Here is a 16,395-nt window from a genome sequence, read left to right as displayed (position 1 = left end):
ACAGTATCGATTCTGCACTTTCTTCTTTTACATATGACCATTCCCTACACTAGATCAATTTTACATTTTTTTATCAGTGATTTAATCACTTTTTAAAACAAGTTAAACTAATTATTTATATGCTATTATTGGATGTTAGTTATTATAAAATAACTACTTACCATATGAAATAATTAGATTATTAAGTTTTTGAATATGATAAAATTATTAATATCTTTTAAAATAGGTATAATTACGGATTTGGTACGCCAACTTTTTTGGAATGTTCAATTTGATACCCGAACTTTAGAAATGTTCAATTTAGTACCCAAACTTTTTAAACGAGTTTATTTTAGTACCTTCCGTTAAACACTCTTTAACACCATTTGGCTTTTGTTAAGTTGACACTATGCAGCAGATACATGGCAGAATTAAGGGGTTCACAAAAAATGACTTGGATCCCTATTTATTTGTGATCAAATTAAAGTGCCCCTTTTTGTGGAGATTGACCTATTTTTTGGATTTCTCTTCTTCTACTTTTTCTGAGACATTGAAGAAATGTCAATGAGTCAATCATCTTCTTCTTGCTCTCACAATTCACGGGTGATGCGAAATCAGAGCTTGTCCTGTAGTAGTGGTGGCTGTATTCATCAACACGCATTCATCAACACGAATACAAATAGCAGAAAAGAAAACTCACCTTCCACGAGTGCCACATATTTTCCTTCTCCGTCTTCCATTGCCGAACCTTCTTCTTCCCAGCTTCGCCCTCTCCAACGAACGGAAGCAAAATCTCCGTCCTTCTTCTCCGATCACCGAACGCGTATCCACTAAGAACCCTAATTCCCAATTCGAGATTTCAGCTTTCACACAATTTATGCCCTGATTTTTCCTTTTCCACTAGTTTTCATGTGCCCTAATTTTTCCCCCAATTCACTTAGTAATCGCGTTGAAAAAATTTGAAGTTACACAATTACTTAATTCCAATTTTTTTTTTACAACTTAATCCACGTGCACACCCCTTAATTCTGCCACTTTCTGTCACGTATATGCTGCATAGTGCCAGCTCAACAGAAGCCAAATGACGTTAAAGAGTGTTTAACGGAAGGTACTAAAATAAATCCATGTAAAAAGTTTGGGTACAAGATTGAACATTCTGAAAAAGTTGGGTACCAAATCAGTAATTATACCTTTAAAATACTTTTAAATAAAATAGATAATTAAATTATGAGTTATAGATAATTAAAATTATTAAATAATATTTTTTTGAATTTTAAATTTTTTTTATATATATATATATATTTTATGGTTTAAAACCTTTACTAGGTGGTAAATTATAATAAAATATGACATATTTTTGTGTCATTGGTTACTATTTTTTTTTATTTCATGCATATAATTTAGTAAAATAAATTTATTTGCTAAAAGTGAGTAAATATAACATTCAAATACAATGTTTGTCAAACAAGTCCCACCACGTTCTAAGAAACCTTTTCTATGTGTTTAAGGCAAACAAAAACACACATATTGTTACAATGGTTAAAGTTGTGAATTATATTGTTCTTGAAAAATATTCAGAATTCATTTTCTTAATCTTAGAAAATACATATAAAACGTAAAAGTTGGTATTTATAATAAATTTAAATTAACGAAAATTTATTTCATAATATATTTCCTTTAACTATTAAAATTCTATATATGGTTATATTCCAATAAACTATACTTTTAACCATTTATTTCCTTTCACTGTTCTGTTACGTGATAAATGTGTAATCGTGAGCCTCTTTCTTTCAATATCTTCTACCGAATATCGGGTGACCGAGACCCGACCCATTTTGGAATCGGGTTTCAAATGCATCTTTGAAAGGACGCTAAGAGTCAGTGAAGTCATAAGCTGAAACACGAAACATCGCTGCTTTTGCATCAATGGCGGATCTGAAGACTGATACTTTGCGCACCTACGGTTACATTCTTCTCTACATTGCTCTCTCCAGTGGTCAAATCTTCTTCAACAAGGTTATCGCCAATCACTTTAAACTCATGCACTCTCTTCTCCGTTTGTTTCCCCTAATAAAAATTGCCCGAAAATGCTTTGTCAGAAGTACATCGCCAAGATCGCTCAGTGCTGAATTCAAAGTCAGGATTCGATGTTATGTTTCCGTGTTTCTATTTTAATTTGCTTTCTTCTGTTCTGTGAATTGTCTTGCCTAAATTAGCGGCGTGCGTTGTTGATTGAAATTGGATATGATGATGAATGATTTTTCAGTTGATATTGTTAGTGGTAGCTGGGCATTTTGTTCAATCGGAACGGAAGTGTTTAATTTGGCTGTTTCTGGAGTTTGGTTTTCGAGTAAGAGAATTGAGCAATTGAGCAAATTTTTCTTCACTTTTTGCGGAAATTTTGATGTCGTGACTCATTTGTTAAATCACGTCGGTGTATTGGTAATGGTTGAGTACCTTGTGTTAGAGCTTGTCGTTTGGATTTTTTTTTGGTTATTTGTGCTTTGGCTCTCTATTGGAGTGATTTTTCTTTTTGGAAGTATTATTGTCTCCTGTTTGATGTTAGATTTTGCTTAGTTCGTGAGTGGTTTCATTTGAGGAATGAATAATCGACGAGAAAATGCTTAAAAACTGTTTTGTTATGTTGCTGATGCCTAATTTGTCTTTTCATTTGTCTCTGTAGTGGGTTTTGTCCTCTAAGGAAATTAACTTCCCCTATCCTTTGGGGTTGACTCTACTTCACATGGTCTTCTCCTCCGTTTTGTGTTTTTCGTTAACCAAGATTCTGAAGGTATGGATTGTGCTTGGTGTATTGTGCTATTTAATCTGTTTCTGTCATGTAATGCAGGTTATTGATCTGTTTCTTACAGGTTATGAAGGTTGATCAGGGAATGACTCCTGAAGTGTGAGTACAAAAAGAAGAATGCTATAGTTGATGCTTGATTTAAAATACGATTTTATATATGAAACAATTTAATTGTTTTATTTCTCTGGCTGTTGGTGACTCTTGGTATTTTAAAAGTGGGATCTTATGACATTTGCTATTTGAGAATAATACTATTAAAAAAATCAGCATATGGTGTTGCGCCTATTGGTGTGTGTGTAAAAGGTGGAATTCGAAAAGGGTAGTGAAGAAGCTAAGGATGTATTTTGTATTATTGACTGATAATGGAATTCTTACAAGTAAGGGGCCACTCCATTGATAGCAAAGATTTACAGAGAAAGAAAAGAACAAGAACAAGAGGGACTGTTAGGCACCCAGAAATGTGATAAGAAAACAAGACAGAAAAAAGAAGAAAAGACAAAGTCTTGCACTCTATTATTCACTTTACACACAGTAAAAAGCCAAAGCTTCCAAAAGGAAAACTGCTTTCCTTTCACACAGGGTATTCCTTGTCACCAAGTCAAAAGACCGTCAATACCAAAGAATCCCGCAACACCCACAAGATAAGAATATATAGACTTTCCTAGAAAGTTCCCCCCTGTACAACTACCCATTTTACTATTTTTATCTCTAAATTTCTTCCTACCCTCGCATTACTTCCATGATTAACAGGGACAGAGGTCAAGAAATCACACACTCCCACTCTCTCTCCCTAACTGAATTATATTCTATTTTCGGGCCCTCACAAAATCTTTGAGACGTGTGTTGGTTAGCCTAGCCTAGTGTGCATGTTTTTCCTCCTTTGCTCGTTGTATGACTTAGCTGTCACGTGTGGTTTTATCTCTAAAAGAGAATTTTCGTGAACCACTCCTCCACTATTTGTTACAAGTCCTCCCCCATTCAATTTAAATAAGTGTTGCCGAAATTGATTGGCAAAGACCGTGTCCCTATCAGACACAATGGTCTGAGGAAGTCCATGCAAGTTAACAATCTTCTTATTAAAGGATTCTACCACTTGCTTACTGTATCTTCAGTTTTAAGAGTAATGAAATGAGCATATTTAGATAGTCTATCCATGACTATAATAATGACTAGAAATGCTTGAGAGGGAGGGAGGGAGGTGATAAAGTCCATTGCTATGTCATCCAAAATTTGTTTTGGAACATGTAGTGGCTGTAATAATTCTTCAGGAATCAGCTAGTTTTTAGCTTGTTGGCACACAATACAATTATGGACATACTCCCTAATGTCTTCGTGCATATCCTGCCAATAGAATTGAGCTGCTAATCTGGCCAAAGTTCTAGCATACCCAATATGGCTTCCAACAAATCATTGAGGAGGAGGTATGTTAGCTTTACACAGTGCTATAATAAATTGCTACTTAACATCTTTATTCAAAGCAAGTTTTAGTTGTGGCAGAATGTGTAGGTTGGTAGTTGACCAAGCCATATAAAATGACCTAGAAAGGGAGTTTCCACCTATATTCTCTTTGCCAGATTTATATTCAATTAAGAAATCATATCCTAGTAATTTGTGAAGCCAATTTTATTGTTCCAGTATTTGAATAGCTTGATCAGTTAAGTTTTTCAAACTCTATTGATTAGTTTGGATGATAAACATGTTCCCAAGAAGGTAGTGTTTGAAGTTAGTGATAGCTTCTGTAATTTCATAGAATTCTCTGGCATATGCAGGTTGATTCTGCATTCTGGTATTTAATTTATTGTAGAAAAATGCTATAGATGGTGAGTTTGGCTGAGAACTACTCCAATTCCGGTACCCGAAGCTTTTGCTTCTAAGACAAAAAGGTTTAGTGAAATCTGGCAAAGCAAACATTGGGGCTTGAGTAAGGACTGTCTTTAATTTCTCAAAAGACGCAATAACCTTTGAACTCCATGAAAAACTATCCTTCCTTAACACGTTGGGTAAGTGGGGATGCTATTGAGGCATAGCCTCTAATGAGCCTCCTATAATATCTAGTGAGTCCCAGAACTCCTCTCAACGGTTTAAAATTAGTGGGAAAAGGCCATTCCATGAAAACTTGAACCTTTTTTTTGTCCATTGCAACTCTCTTGCTTGAAACAATATGTCCCAAGTATTCCACCTCTTGTAAGCCAAAACATAATTTGGATAATTTAGCAAACGATTTATGTTCTCTGAGTAGTTTGAGGACCTCCTCCAAATGATACAAATGAGCAAATAGACTAGGAGTATACACCAATACGTCATACTGATAGAAACTGAATGAACTGAATAACTAGGTATGTATTATTTGATGGATGATGCAGTAAAACAGTTTTGAGCGTATAACTCTACAACAACAAAGTAACCCCAAAGTCCTAGACTCCTCCAGAGACTAACTCTCCTCTCAAAACAGGCCAACAATTGCCCCTCCTCCTAACAATCTCCTCCCTCTCTCTCATATACCAAAATCCCTCATAATAGGGATTTCTTACACGTCATCCCCATATCCTAACTAATTTCTCACTCCTTCCCCACTTGACCCCATTTTCTTTCTCCTGGTATAAACTTTCCATATCTTGGGCCTAACTACCCTATCTATAATTGTTCCTTGTTGAGTAACAGGCCCATGCTCACTTCTCACCGTATGACCTCTATTATAAGTTCTATCATTACCCCCCTATGCAACTACAACCTTGTCCTCAAGGCTGAATGAAGGAAATTGACTTTGCAACACCTCATTTTCCCATGTTGTCTCCTCCTTTGTTCTCCCCTTCCACCTCACCAACCATTGTTTGATTATGGTGCCCCCCTTAGCAATCTCTATGGCTGCTAACATTGCCCAGGTTCTTCCATACCTTCCTCCTCTAATCCCAATTGTGATGGCAAAACATATTCCACCATACGGTTCCCAATAGCCTTTTTGTGCTGGGAAATGTGAAAAACTGGATGTACTTTGGCTGATTCTAGTAGCTGCACCTTATAGGACACTTCTCCAATTTTTTCCACTCTTGAAAAAGACTCGTAATACCTAGGTGCCAACTTCTAGTTAATACGTCGAGCTATGTGGTCACAATTTGATAAACACCCACTCTCCTACCTCCAACTGCATGAACTTGCATTTTTTGTCTGCAAATTTCTTCATTTGCTGTTGAGCTCGCAACAAGTGATATTGCAATTATCGAATCGCACCATCATTCCATTAATACAACCTTGAAACTTCATAATTCTTAGTTTGTAAGAGCCTTTTGGAGCGTTATATGACAAATGATGCTTCCACACAAATTGGATCCAAAGTCCCTAGATGAGTCAGGTGGATCTGGTTGCAGATTCTCTAACTCATCCTTTTCATCTGCATCAATAAGTATTTCCTATTAGGACTTTGAGAGAGACTCAGTCATCACATGTAAAACACAACCCTTTTTCTCTTTGTAGTTGCATCTCAGCATGGGTTATTCTTTTAATGGAAGAATTTCTTTGGTTATGGATTGTAGGACTTGAAGTAGGTGTTCCTAACATAGGGGTTAGTTTCATGGATTTCAAGGACTGTATGACACGTAGGCTAGTGTTTGTTGATTGTGTTTTGGGCTGATAGTTAGGGTAATAGGATTTAGGTTTTAAAAAATATTTTTATTCATGCAACTTGGCTAAGGAGACAACACCTAGTAAAGTAGTAGCGAATTGGGCTTTGACATCCCAGCGTATGTCCGATTTTAATCCTCCCACAAAAAGAATCCAAGAGAGCTTCCAAGGTAACTCCTTGGACTCTATTGGCCAACAATGTGAAGTGCTTATAATACTCATGATTAGACACACGCAATGTGTGTGAAAGCTAACGAAGAAAAAAATGAATCAAACCTAGTCATTATTTGAAAATAGGAGACCACTTCTTTACTGAGATAAGTCGTTGGAATTGTTAAAAGGTTTTCATTGCTAGTATGATAATTATTGAAAAACTGTTTGGCTTTGAAAATCCAATGTATGCCATAAAATTGAAAATCTATTTGGACTTTACGCACATGAAATGGTTGTTGTGTCATCGGTCTGCTTGTGTTGGAATCAACCGCAAGAACTTTGCGTGTTGAATTATCAAGAGCTGATTCCAAAGTCTCAAAACGTAATGAATATCTATGATTGTGTGATTCCATGATGTCCAAAATGCATTTAATATCCACATATAGTTGCTTCACTTTGGAGGTAACTCTTTTAGACGTGTAGTGAAAAGTGGAATTCGAAAAGTGTAGTGAAGAAGCTAAAGATTTGAGTGAATTCTCTCTATTTTGTATTATTAACTACTATTGGATTTCATACAATTAAGGGGTAACACTATAGGCAGCAGAGAGTTACAGTGAAAGAAAAGAACAAGAACAAGAGGGACAGAGGTAAAAAAATCACACACTCCCACTCTTTCTCTCCCTAACTGAGTTATATTCTATTTTAAGGCCACACAAAGTCTCGCATACATGTGTTGGTCAACCTAGTGTGCACGTTTTTCCTTGCTCATTGTATGACTTAGTTGCCACATGAGATGTTATCTCCCGAAGAGAATTTTCACGAACAACTCCTCCACTTTTTGTTACACATCTCTAATCAACGTAAGACTTGGATTTTTCTTATTGGAATATTTTAAGAAAAGCAGAATTTGCTTAACGAAGAATAATGAATATCTGATCATATTATTTCAAATGGAAACATTACAATTTATAGAATTTAAGAATAACTTTCCACTAACAATGTGGTTCTAGAAATAAGCCATGAAAATAGAGATAGGTTTGAGATTAATCTTCGTCTTGTGTAAAAATAGACATAGGATAATATATTTATAATAAAGGAGACATGGGCTAACTCCAATATACAAAATAAAGAATAATAACAAAGAAACTGGAGGTAGAAGACAAAGATCAAATATCTAAGATATCTAACAATATGTCTAACACTCCCCCTCAAGCTAGTGCATACAAATCGTATGTACCAGGCTTGTTACAAATATAATTAATTCTCAGTCCCGGTAAAAACTTAGTAAAAATATCTGCTAATTGATCACTTGAGTTAACAAACTCAGTCTTGATGTCTCCAGATACAATCTTCTCTCGAATGAAATGACAGTCAATCTCAATGTGTTTGGTCCTCTTATGAAAAACAAGATTAAAACTAATATGAAGAGCAACTTATTTGTCACATACAAGTGTCATTTGAGTAACATCTCCAAATTATAACTCTCTAAGCAATTGCTTAAGCCAACCAAGCTCAGAAATGGCTGAAGCCATAGTTTTATATTTTGCTCATACAATAGATCTTGTCACAACACTTTGTTTCTCGCTTTTCCAAGAAATCAAGTTACCACCAATGGAGACACAATATCCGGATGTAGAACTTTTATCAGAAGAAGAACTTGCCCAATTAGCATCTGAATAACAAACCACTCTTGTATGGTTATTAGAACCATATAACAACCCTTTTCCAGGAGATTTTATGTACTTTAATATACGAATGACTACATTCCAGTGATCTTTACATGGGGAATTAAGAAATTGGCTTACCACATTGACTGTAAGGGAAATGTCAGAATAAGTAACTGTAAAATAATTCAATTTTCCAACTAACCTTCTATATTGCTCGGGATCTGACATAGGCTCCCTCTGATTTGGTAGAAGTTTAGTATTAGGATCCATGAGTGTGTCAACAGATTTTGAATTCATCAATCTAGTTGCCTCCAGAATATCCAATGCATATTTCCTTTGAGATATAATAATACCATCGTTGGATTATGCCACCTCAATACCCAAGAAATATCTGAGTTTTCCGAGATCTTTGGTCTGAAACTGGTTACAAATATGTTGTTTCATTGGGGAAATGCCATGGTTGTCACTGTCGGTAAGAATTATGCCATCAACATATACTATCAAGTAGATACATCCAACACTCGAATGACACTGAATGATCTGCCTCACACCGAGTCATACCAAACTGTGAAACAACGTTTCTAAATTTTCCAAATCAAACCCTAGGAGATTGTTTGAGACCATATAAAAATTTGCCAAGACGACATACCATCCCCAAAGGCTCTCCCTAAGCAACAAATCCAAGAGGTTGCTCCATATAAATCTCTTGCAAATCTCCATTGAGAAACGCGTTTTTAACATCCAATTGATGAAGAGACCATTGTTGAAGAGCAATCATGGCTATAAACAAACAAATAGAAGCCATCTTTACAACAGGAGAAAAAATATCACCTTAATCCAACCCAAAAATTTGTATGTATCATTTGGCCACAAGACGGGCTTTGAGGCGATCAATAGTACTATTAGAACCAACTTTGATAGCAAAAATCCACCTGCAACCAACAATAGTTTTCCCAGACGGTAATGGGACAAGCTCCCAAGTTCCACCATTATGAAGAGCACTAAGTTCATCTAGCATGGCCTGACGCCAACCAGCATGTGCTAAGGCATCATAAACAGATTTGGGAATGGTCACAGAAGAAATGGACGAAAGATAGGTATAAAAGGGTGAAGATAATCTATGATAACTTAAAGCAATATAACGAGGAGAGGGATTACGTGTAGAACGTATACCTTTTTAGAGGAGAATTGGAAGGCCACTTGGTGGGAGGTCAGGCTCATGTGTCTGAACCGGAAGAGACAAAGTAGTTGGCACTTGAGTTGAATCACTCAGTGGTTTTTGAGAACGATGTCAGTGACTATAAACTTGAAGCGGTGGTGGAGAAGAAACTATTAGCAGACAAGACACACCTAAAGGATCACAAATTACTGGAATATATGAAATAATTTAGAATGAGTTTTCATTAAAAATAATCAAGTACAGCTTGAATAATCATCAATATAAGTAACAAAGTATTGAAAACCTAGATTAGACGTAACATGACTAGGTCCCCAAATGTTAGAGTGAACTAATGCTAAAGGGGACTATGACTATGTTCTCCTAATTGACACGACTCACACCAAATTGGACAACTTGGATAAGGCAGGAACCAACTGCTGCAATTTGGCAAGACCAGGATGATCTAACTGAGCATAAAGAGGAGATGGAGACTCCATAACTTTGCCACCATGTGAGGAAGGGCCGAGATTATAAAGACTATGGGAGTCATATCCGATGCCAATCACCTGTCTCGAACTCTAGTCCTATAAACAAATAGAAGTTTGGGTAAAGGAAATAACAATCAAGAGAACGAGTTAGATGACTAATGGATAATAAGTTAAAAAGAGACCCAGAGACATAAGGAACATTATCAATGAATAAAAAAGGAAAAAGATTGACAGTCCCAACACCATGAGTTAAAACCCTAGACCCATTACCCATTGTAATAGAGGGTAAATTATCCGGAAAGGACAAAGAGGAAAACAAAAATTTGTTACCAGTAATGTGATTAGTGACGCTTGAGTCGAATACCCAAGGACCAATAGATGAAGATTGAGTCAGACCATCAAAACAAATAAACTAAAATTGACTCCTTAAAACTAAGAAAGCAATAACAAATTACCATTGTGATATAACAATGGTAATTTGTATTACCATAAAAAGTTTCAGAGATGAGACATTGACATGATACTTTGATTTCTAGTTAACTAATTTAAAATGGATAGCTACATTTTCAGTATGTTGTGTTGGCTACAAGGATTCAAGTCATTTATTTGATGGCTGTTCTGTAAGTGAACTTCTTTGTTTTAGAAGTTCATGTGCAATGTTTTTGATTGAAAACTAATGCTAATCCTGTGTCAAAGTGACTGGCTCCAGATATTTCTGCATATTTGTAAATTAGGTTTGGACTTTTTAATTGATATTTCTTTTGTCTTCTGCCTGGTTTAGTTTATAAGAATAAACTGGGTCGGTTGAAAGTTTGTGCCCATTCATATACGTCTTGTATATTAACTTCAAGTCTATTCACCGTAATAGTTTATTGCATTTAAAATACATATGGGGACTCCAAATTTCAGTTGTAATTATACCTTTATTGTTTCAGATATCTTACTTCCGTAGTGCCAATTGGGGCCATGTTTGCGATGACTCTTTGGCTGGGAAATACTGCCTACCTGTACATTTCTGTTGCTTTTGCACAAATGCTGAAGGCAGTTAGTAAGTTTTAGTGATCTTGTTGATTATTGATAGACGATAGGTATCATTGTTCATATATGATATTTGGCAATGGAAAGTGTAACCACAAAATGTGTATTGCAAGACTTTTAAAGTACTTATATACACCATATAATGATTTTATATTTACAGTACTTTTTCTCCAATATGACAACTAATTTAGTTCTTCAATTGTCAACCGCAGTGCCTGTAGCTGTTTTTGTGCTTGGAGTAGCTGTAGGACTTGAAGTAATGAGCTGTAGAATGCTATTAATCATGTCTGTGATTAGTTTTGGCGTCCTAGTAGCTTCTTATGGAGAGATAAACATAAACTGGGTTGGAGTAGTTTACCAAATGGGAGGTGTTGTTGGCGAAGCTCTGAGACTTATCTTCATGGAGATTTTTGTTAAGAGGAAAGGTCTTAAGTTGAATCCTATATCCGTGATGTATTATGTTAGTCCCTGCAGGCAAGGGTTTCTCTTAGTAATTTCACTTACTGTTGCAAAAATGTTTGAAGAAAGTTCGTGTATCATGAACTGATTCTTGCCAGAATAATTTTTTATTCTTCTGCAGTGCAATTTGTTTATTCCTTCCATGGATATTTCTGGAGAAATCGAAGATGGATGAACATGGACCATGGAACTTCCCTCCTATTTTGCTCATCCTCAACTGCCTTTGTACTTTTGCTCTAAACTTATCAGTTTTTCTTGTTATTACACATACAAGTGCTTTAACCATTCGTGTGGCCGGAGTTGTCAAGGATTGGGTGGTTGTCTTAGTGTCTGCTATTCTGTTTGCTGATACAAAGTTAACAATGATCAATTTGGTTGGTTATGCTATTGGTAAGAATCTGATTCTGCTTTGACCTTTTAAATTTTCCTGTTTCATTAGATAAAGCCTTTGAGAAATTTTCACAAACCAAAGGCCGTAGTGTACATCTACATATTCCACTGTCCAGGAAAGTTGATGGCCCAGTATTGGGTGCTCCCTGGAAGCTTATGTGCCATTAGGCACGTTTTAAAAGCTCATGGAAGCAAAGACTTCACTTTGGAAATTAGCGTGAACAAATAGTATGGTTGGAGATTAACTATAAGTATGTTATTGATGGGGCAAAACTGAATAGAGATTGTATTAATGGAAACTGAGAGTACGAGATACAGTTAAGTATAAAAGCAGAAGCTTCCTGGCTGAGTAATCGAATCTCTTCCAAAAGCTAAAACTTGAGAACTATTAACCATACTCTCTCTTAGGAATTATTTCCTTTAATACTATTTACTTTTCTATCCATAATTGACTTTCGCTCCTTACTAAACACCTTCTCCCTTAACTAATTTAGGTCTATGCAAATATAGTTGTAAGGCCTTCTTTTCTGGTTTAGTCTTAGCAACATGAACCATTTCTGTATGCACAGTTATATATGATTTCCAATTACAACAATTTCTCTCTTTTTAAATCCCTTTTTTAGGATGAGAGTGGAGAGTGATCAACATCTACTTTTTTTTACCATTGCCTGTTGGTCCATATGGTAAGAAGCTTAGTTCTCCTTCAATAATGTCTTATGTTTAAGTGTTTTGTATGATGAACTAGGTGCTGAGATAAGTTTGCTCCACTAAACGATCCGATGTAATAGTTATAATAATTGTAAGTGTTAGATTAGAAGCAATCATGAGCAATGCTATCTGTTGATTAAGAAAAGGGAGCAGCTTCTGTAACCATTTTTTAAATTTTTATCCAGCCATTGCAGGGGTAGCAGCATATAATAATTACAAGTTGAAAAACGAAGCCTCTCGAGCCACCTCAAATGACTCCGACCCTGAATCTTCCCAAAGTCAAGAGTCTCAACCTTTAACAAGTAGATAGCTGCAGTCTTTAACACGAGGTATGTAAATAATGTAAATGAAATATAGTTCTTATTCCCGCAATTTTGCTTCCTCTTATAGATTATTTCTTTGTATCTCTTCCAGTTGTCCATGCCCCATTCAGAAGTTGACGAGACTATGTAGTAGTTTTTACATAATGTAGCAAGAGGGGGCATCAAGTGTTCATGTAGTAGATAGAAGTATACGCAAGCATTTTTTGTTCAATCTTAATACAAATTCAGCTAAATTTAGATCGGGGGAAGCAATGTGGCGATCCAATTTAGTACATGAAGATGTAAAATACAAACTTCATCCTTTAAAAAAGAGGTGCTTGGCCATGGCATTTGATTTTTGAGGAATTTGAAGTTATTCGCATTTCACAATATTTATTTGTCTGTAGCAATTACCATTCAATCTTAGCGATTCAATATTTGAAGTTGAATGATGAAAGATTAAAAGCCCCTCCACCCACTATTTATTATTATTATTGGACAATGGTCCAATAACAGCGGTATATAGAGCAGTTTGTTAGACAGATGAAAACTTGTAAAAGTAATTTGTTTATTTAAAATGTATTGATAGCATTCGACATTGAGACATTGTTTTAGTGTTGGGAATATTTGATCCTATGTAATTTTTTTTTATTTGCATGCTGTCATTGTTGTCTTTTCTGTATTTATCTCGTTGGCTCTCTCTAGTTCAATAGAGTTATAGGAAAAGACAAAAATATATAGAAAAAGGGCATGTGTTGTGCATTTGTAGCATATGTGTATTTTGGAGTTACTGTAGGACGTTTTCCACATATATATAATTACTGATTTTCATAATCTTGCTGTTTTTTCATTTAGTGGATCCGTCTGTGTTCTTATGACAGGAGGCTTGAAATTAAACTCCAGACCTTGTTGCAGATAACATGGTTAATCATTTTCAATGTGCATATATGGAACTTATGATATATGATATATGACAATTGCTTGACAGTGTATGTAACTTTACAATGTCAAAGAAGAAATTATCATGTATGACTAAATAATTTTACACAGTCAAATCACTAGTATTTTAATTCGTACAGCATGAGTAAATTTTATATTATTTAATACTTTAAAGCTAAAATAGATAAAGCATGCCAAATGTGCACTTTCAAATTTACAATCTTTAACAACGGTAAACAAATTATTCCCATTTTGTTTACAGACATTGTTAGATTATTTTACCTTTTAATTATTATTTAAATTAACGGCTATTCTTGAAACTTTGTGTGTCTAATTAACCATTTTAATTAACTTTTAATTTAAAATATAATTAAAAGAAACCAAATAATGTATACAGATTGGCATGCATATATTTCCAGTAGTTTATAAAAGTCATTTTACTGAGATTTTTAAATTGTTTAATTAAGATAATGTACATAAATCAAAAATACAAATTGATCTATCAATTAGTCTAACGATGAAGGGATGTGTTTTTACTTCAAAATTAAATGCCGAGATACATGATAGAAACTGGTTGTTCTGATAAGAAACCGTAACGTCTTACTATTAAATAAAACATTACACATTGTTAAAACCGAAACAGATAGTAAAAGACAAATATTAAATATTAATACATTTATCCCAAAATAACTATAGTAATATAAAAATATATACAAAACTAAGCACATGAGTTTAAGAGTTTTCTTAATGCTAAACAAAACATAAACTACTCCTACTAAAAGATCCTACTCCATAGATTCATTACTATTTATCAGAGGGATATCCTCACTCGCATCCTCCTCTTCTCACACAATTAAGTATTCATTGTAAAAGAGATAAACAGGCACAAACACACAACAAAAATAGGTAAAGCTAATGTAAACACAAAATATTCATATAAAAGTAGGATAACACACAGATATGCTATAAACATAGAAATAATTGACACTAAACTCGATTATCCGGATACATGTGCTTTGATATCGAACTCACTGGTTGTACGCACCTGTGATGCTTCCTTATGTAGAATTTTGCCTCAAGAGGTTATCACCCAACCACTCACAAGGTAAGTTCCCTTTGCGCTTAGGACCTGATCAAGTCAAGTGATTAGGACCTCTTTCTTCTCTTCACGGCATAACCTACTCTACTCTACTTGAGTGTGAGTAGTTATTATAGAAAGGATACCTCCTTATTGAATCCTTATGTTAATGCAAAAAGTTCACTTAACCAACGATTAGATGGCTCGCTCAGCGAGTGAATCACTAGAACTCTCAGAGGTAAATTTCTCTAAAACTCGCTCGGTGAGATTATTCTTGACCAATGACTACAAAGTCAATCAACTCTTTGACTTTGGATTCACTAAGCGAGTAGATACTCGACCAATGACTCCTAAATTAGTAAGTACCTAACTTTGGTTTGGCATAGCGAGTGAATTCTGTAATATCCCGACCGGATATTACGAGTTTAAATAATAATATAAAATAAGAAAATAAAAACTCATTAATTATAAATCCATTTCCCAAAACCGCGGGAATTTTCAAAACTTTATTTACTTCAATAATAATTCCAAAATCCTTGAATATAATTACTATTACCATTAACAAATAGTCCAGTAATATTAATAATTACAACTGATTTGAAATCATAAAGACAATGTAAAAACTCTGAGAAAATTGCCCTAAGACTAGCCCCGCTCTGGCTCTATGCCTCACCAGATCCACCTGCAACACCATCTGCTCACGTATGCCACGTATACGATCATCGCCAAACATAACCAGATAGGGTGAGCTAATAAAATAAACATATAAATATAAACACATATATATATATATATATATATATATATATATATATATATATATATATATATATATATATATATATATATATATATATATCACACGAACACACCAAAGGAATCCCTTCCCTTGATTCACACCACATGGCCACAACCATGTCAATCATGTTCTACGTCTTATAGTGAGTACCCCAAGGTGTCTTGCTACCATACCTATCGGCCACAACCGATAGAACACGCGCGGGAAACCATTGCTACGGATCATACACCGTAACGCCAGGTGGAGTTCCCAAATACGAACATAGTTCGTAACGTCCCAAGACAACCAAACTCATCAGCTAATTACTGAGGAGGGCAATCTATCTGGACCTATCCGTACTGGCCACAACCAGCACACTCACACCGGCAACACTCACCAACCCGAGCTCAACTCAAGGGTTCCTCGTGTTCATCTGCCATCCCGAGCTCAACTCGAGGGATGTCATTCTAAGCTCAACTCGAGGAATGTCACGTGCTTAACCCCTATCCTGAGCTCAACTCAAGGGATACGTTCTGAGCTCAACTCAAGAAACACCAGCAAGCCGACCTTTAAGATATTCTAGAAGCCTTGTAGATCACGCACATCATAGCAAGTATAACACCAATCTGCTGCAGCAAAATATCCTGGCGGGGAACACGTACCGCTAAGCGTTGTCGCTTCCAGATCGCCTGGTGGGGGACACATACCGTCAAGGCTAAGCGCCTTAGTCTTCACTGCCACTGCAACTATCGCCCGGCGGGACTTCCTGTGCCGCCAGGCGCCACGTGCCTTAGTATTTACTAAACTGCACACTCCGCCTGACGCACCCCTCC

General features: G+C 35.6%; 1 protein-coding gene across 3 annotated transcripts; it reads left to right on the top strand.

Moving 5' to 3' along the window:
• The first annotated feature begins 1,771 nt into the window (after positions 1–1,771).
• Positions 1,772–13,449, top strand: LOC114186767 (probable sugar phosphate/phosphate translocator At3g14410). Of its 3 annotated transcripts, XR_003605143.1 has the most exons (9): positions 1,772–1,995; positions 2,663–2,770; positions 2,850–2,884; positions 10,806–10,918; positions 11,121–11,382; positions 11,489–11,757; positions 12,503–12,556; positions 12,651–12,794; positions 12,880–13,449. XR_003605143.1 is itself a non-coding variant. In XM_028074778.1 (8 exons), exons 1-7 carry the CDS (start codon positions 1,906–1,908, stop codon positions 12,773–12,775), a joined length of 1,002 nt encoding a protein of 333 aa, XP_027930579.1. In that variant the 5' UTR covers positions 1,772–1,905; the 3' UTR covers positions 12,776–12,794; positions 12,880–13,449. The 3 variants fall into 3 exon arrangements, 1 of the variants encoding a protein (XP_027930579.1); XR_003605144.1 differs by lacking the exons at positions 12,503–12,556; positions 12,880–13,449 and adding an exon at positions 12,381–12,440; XM_028074778.1 differs by lacking the exon at positions 12,503–12,556.
• The last annotated feature ends 2,946 nt before the right edge of the window (positions 13,450–16,395 follow it).

This window comes from Vigna unguiculata, chromosome 1, assembly GCF_004118075.2.
Source record: "Vigna unguiculata cultivar IT97K-499-35 chromosome 1, ASM411807v1, whole genome shotgun sequence".
NCBI classification, from domain to species: Eukaryota; Viridiplantae; Streptophyta; class Magnoliopsida; order Fabales; family Fabaceae; genus Vigna; species Vigna unguiculata.
The sequence above is the reverse complement of the archived record's forward strand: the minus strand, read 5'-3'. Positions and strand labels throughout refer to the sequence as shown.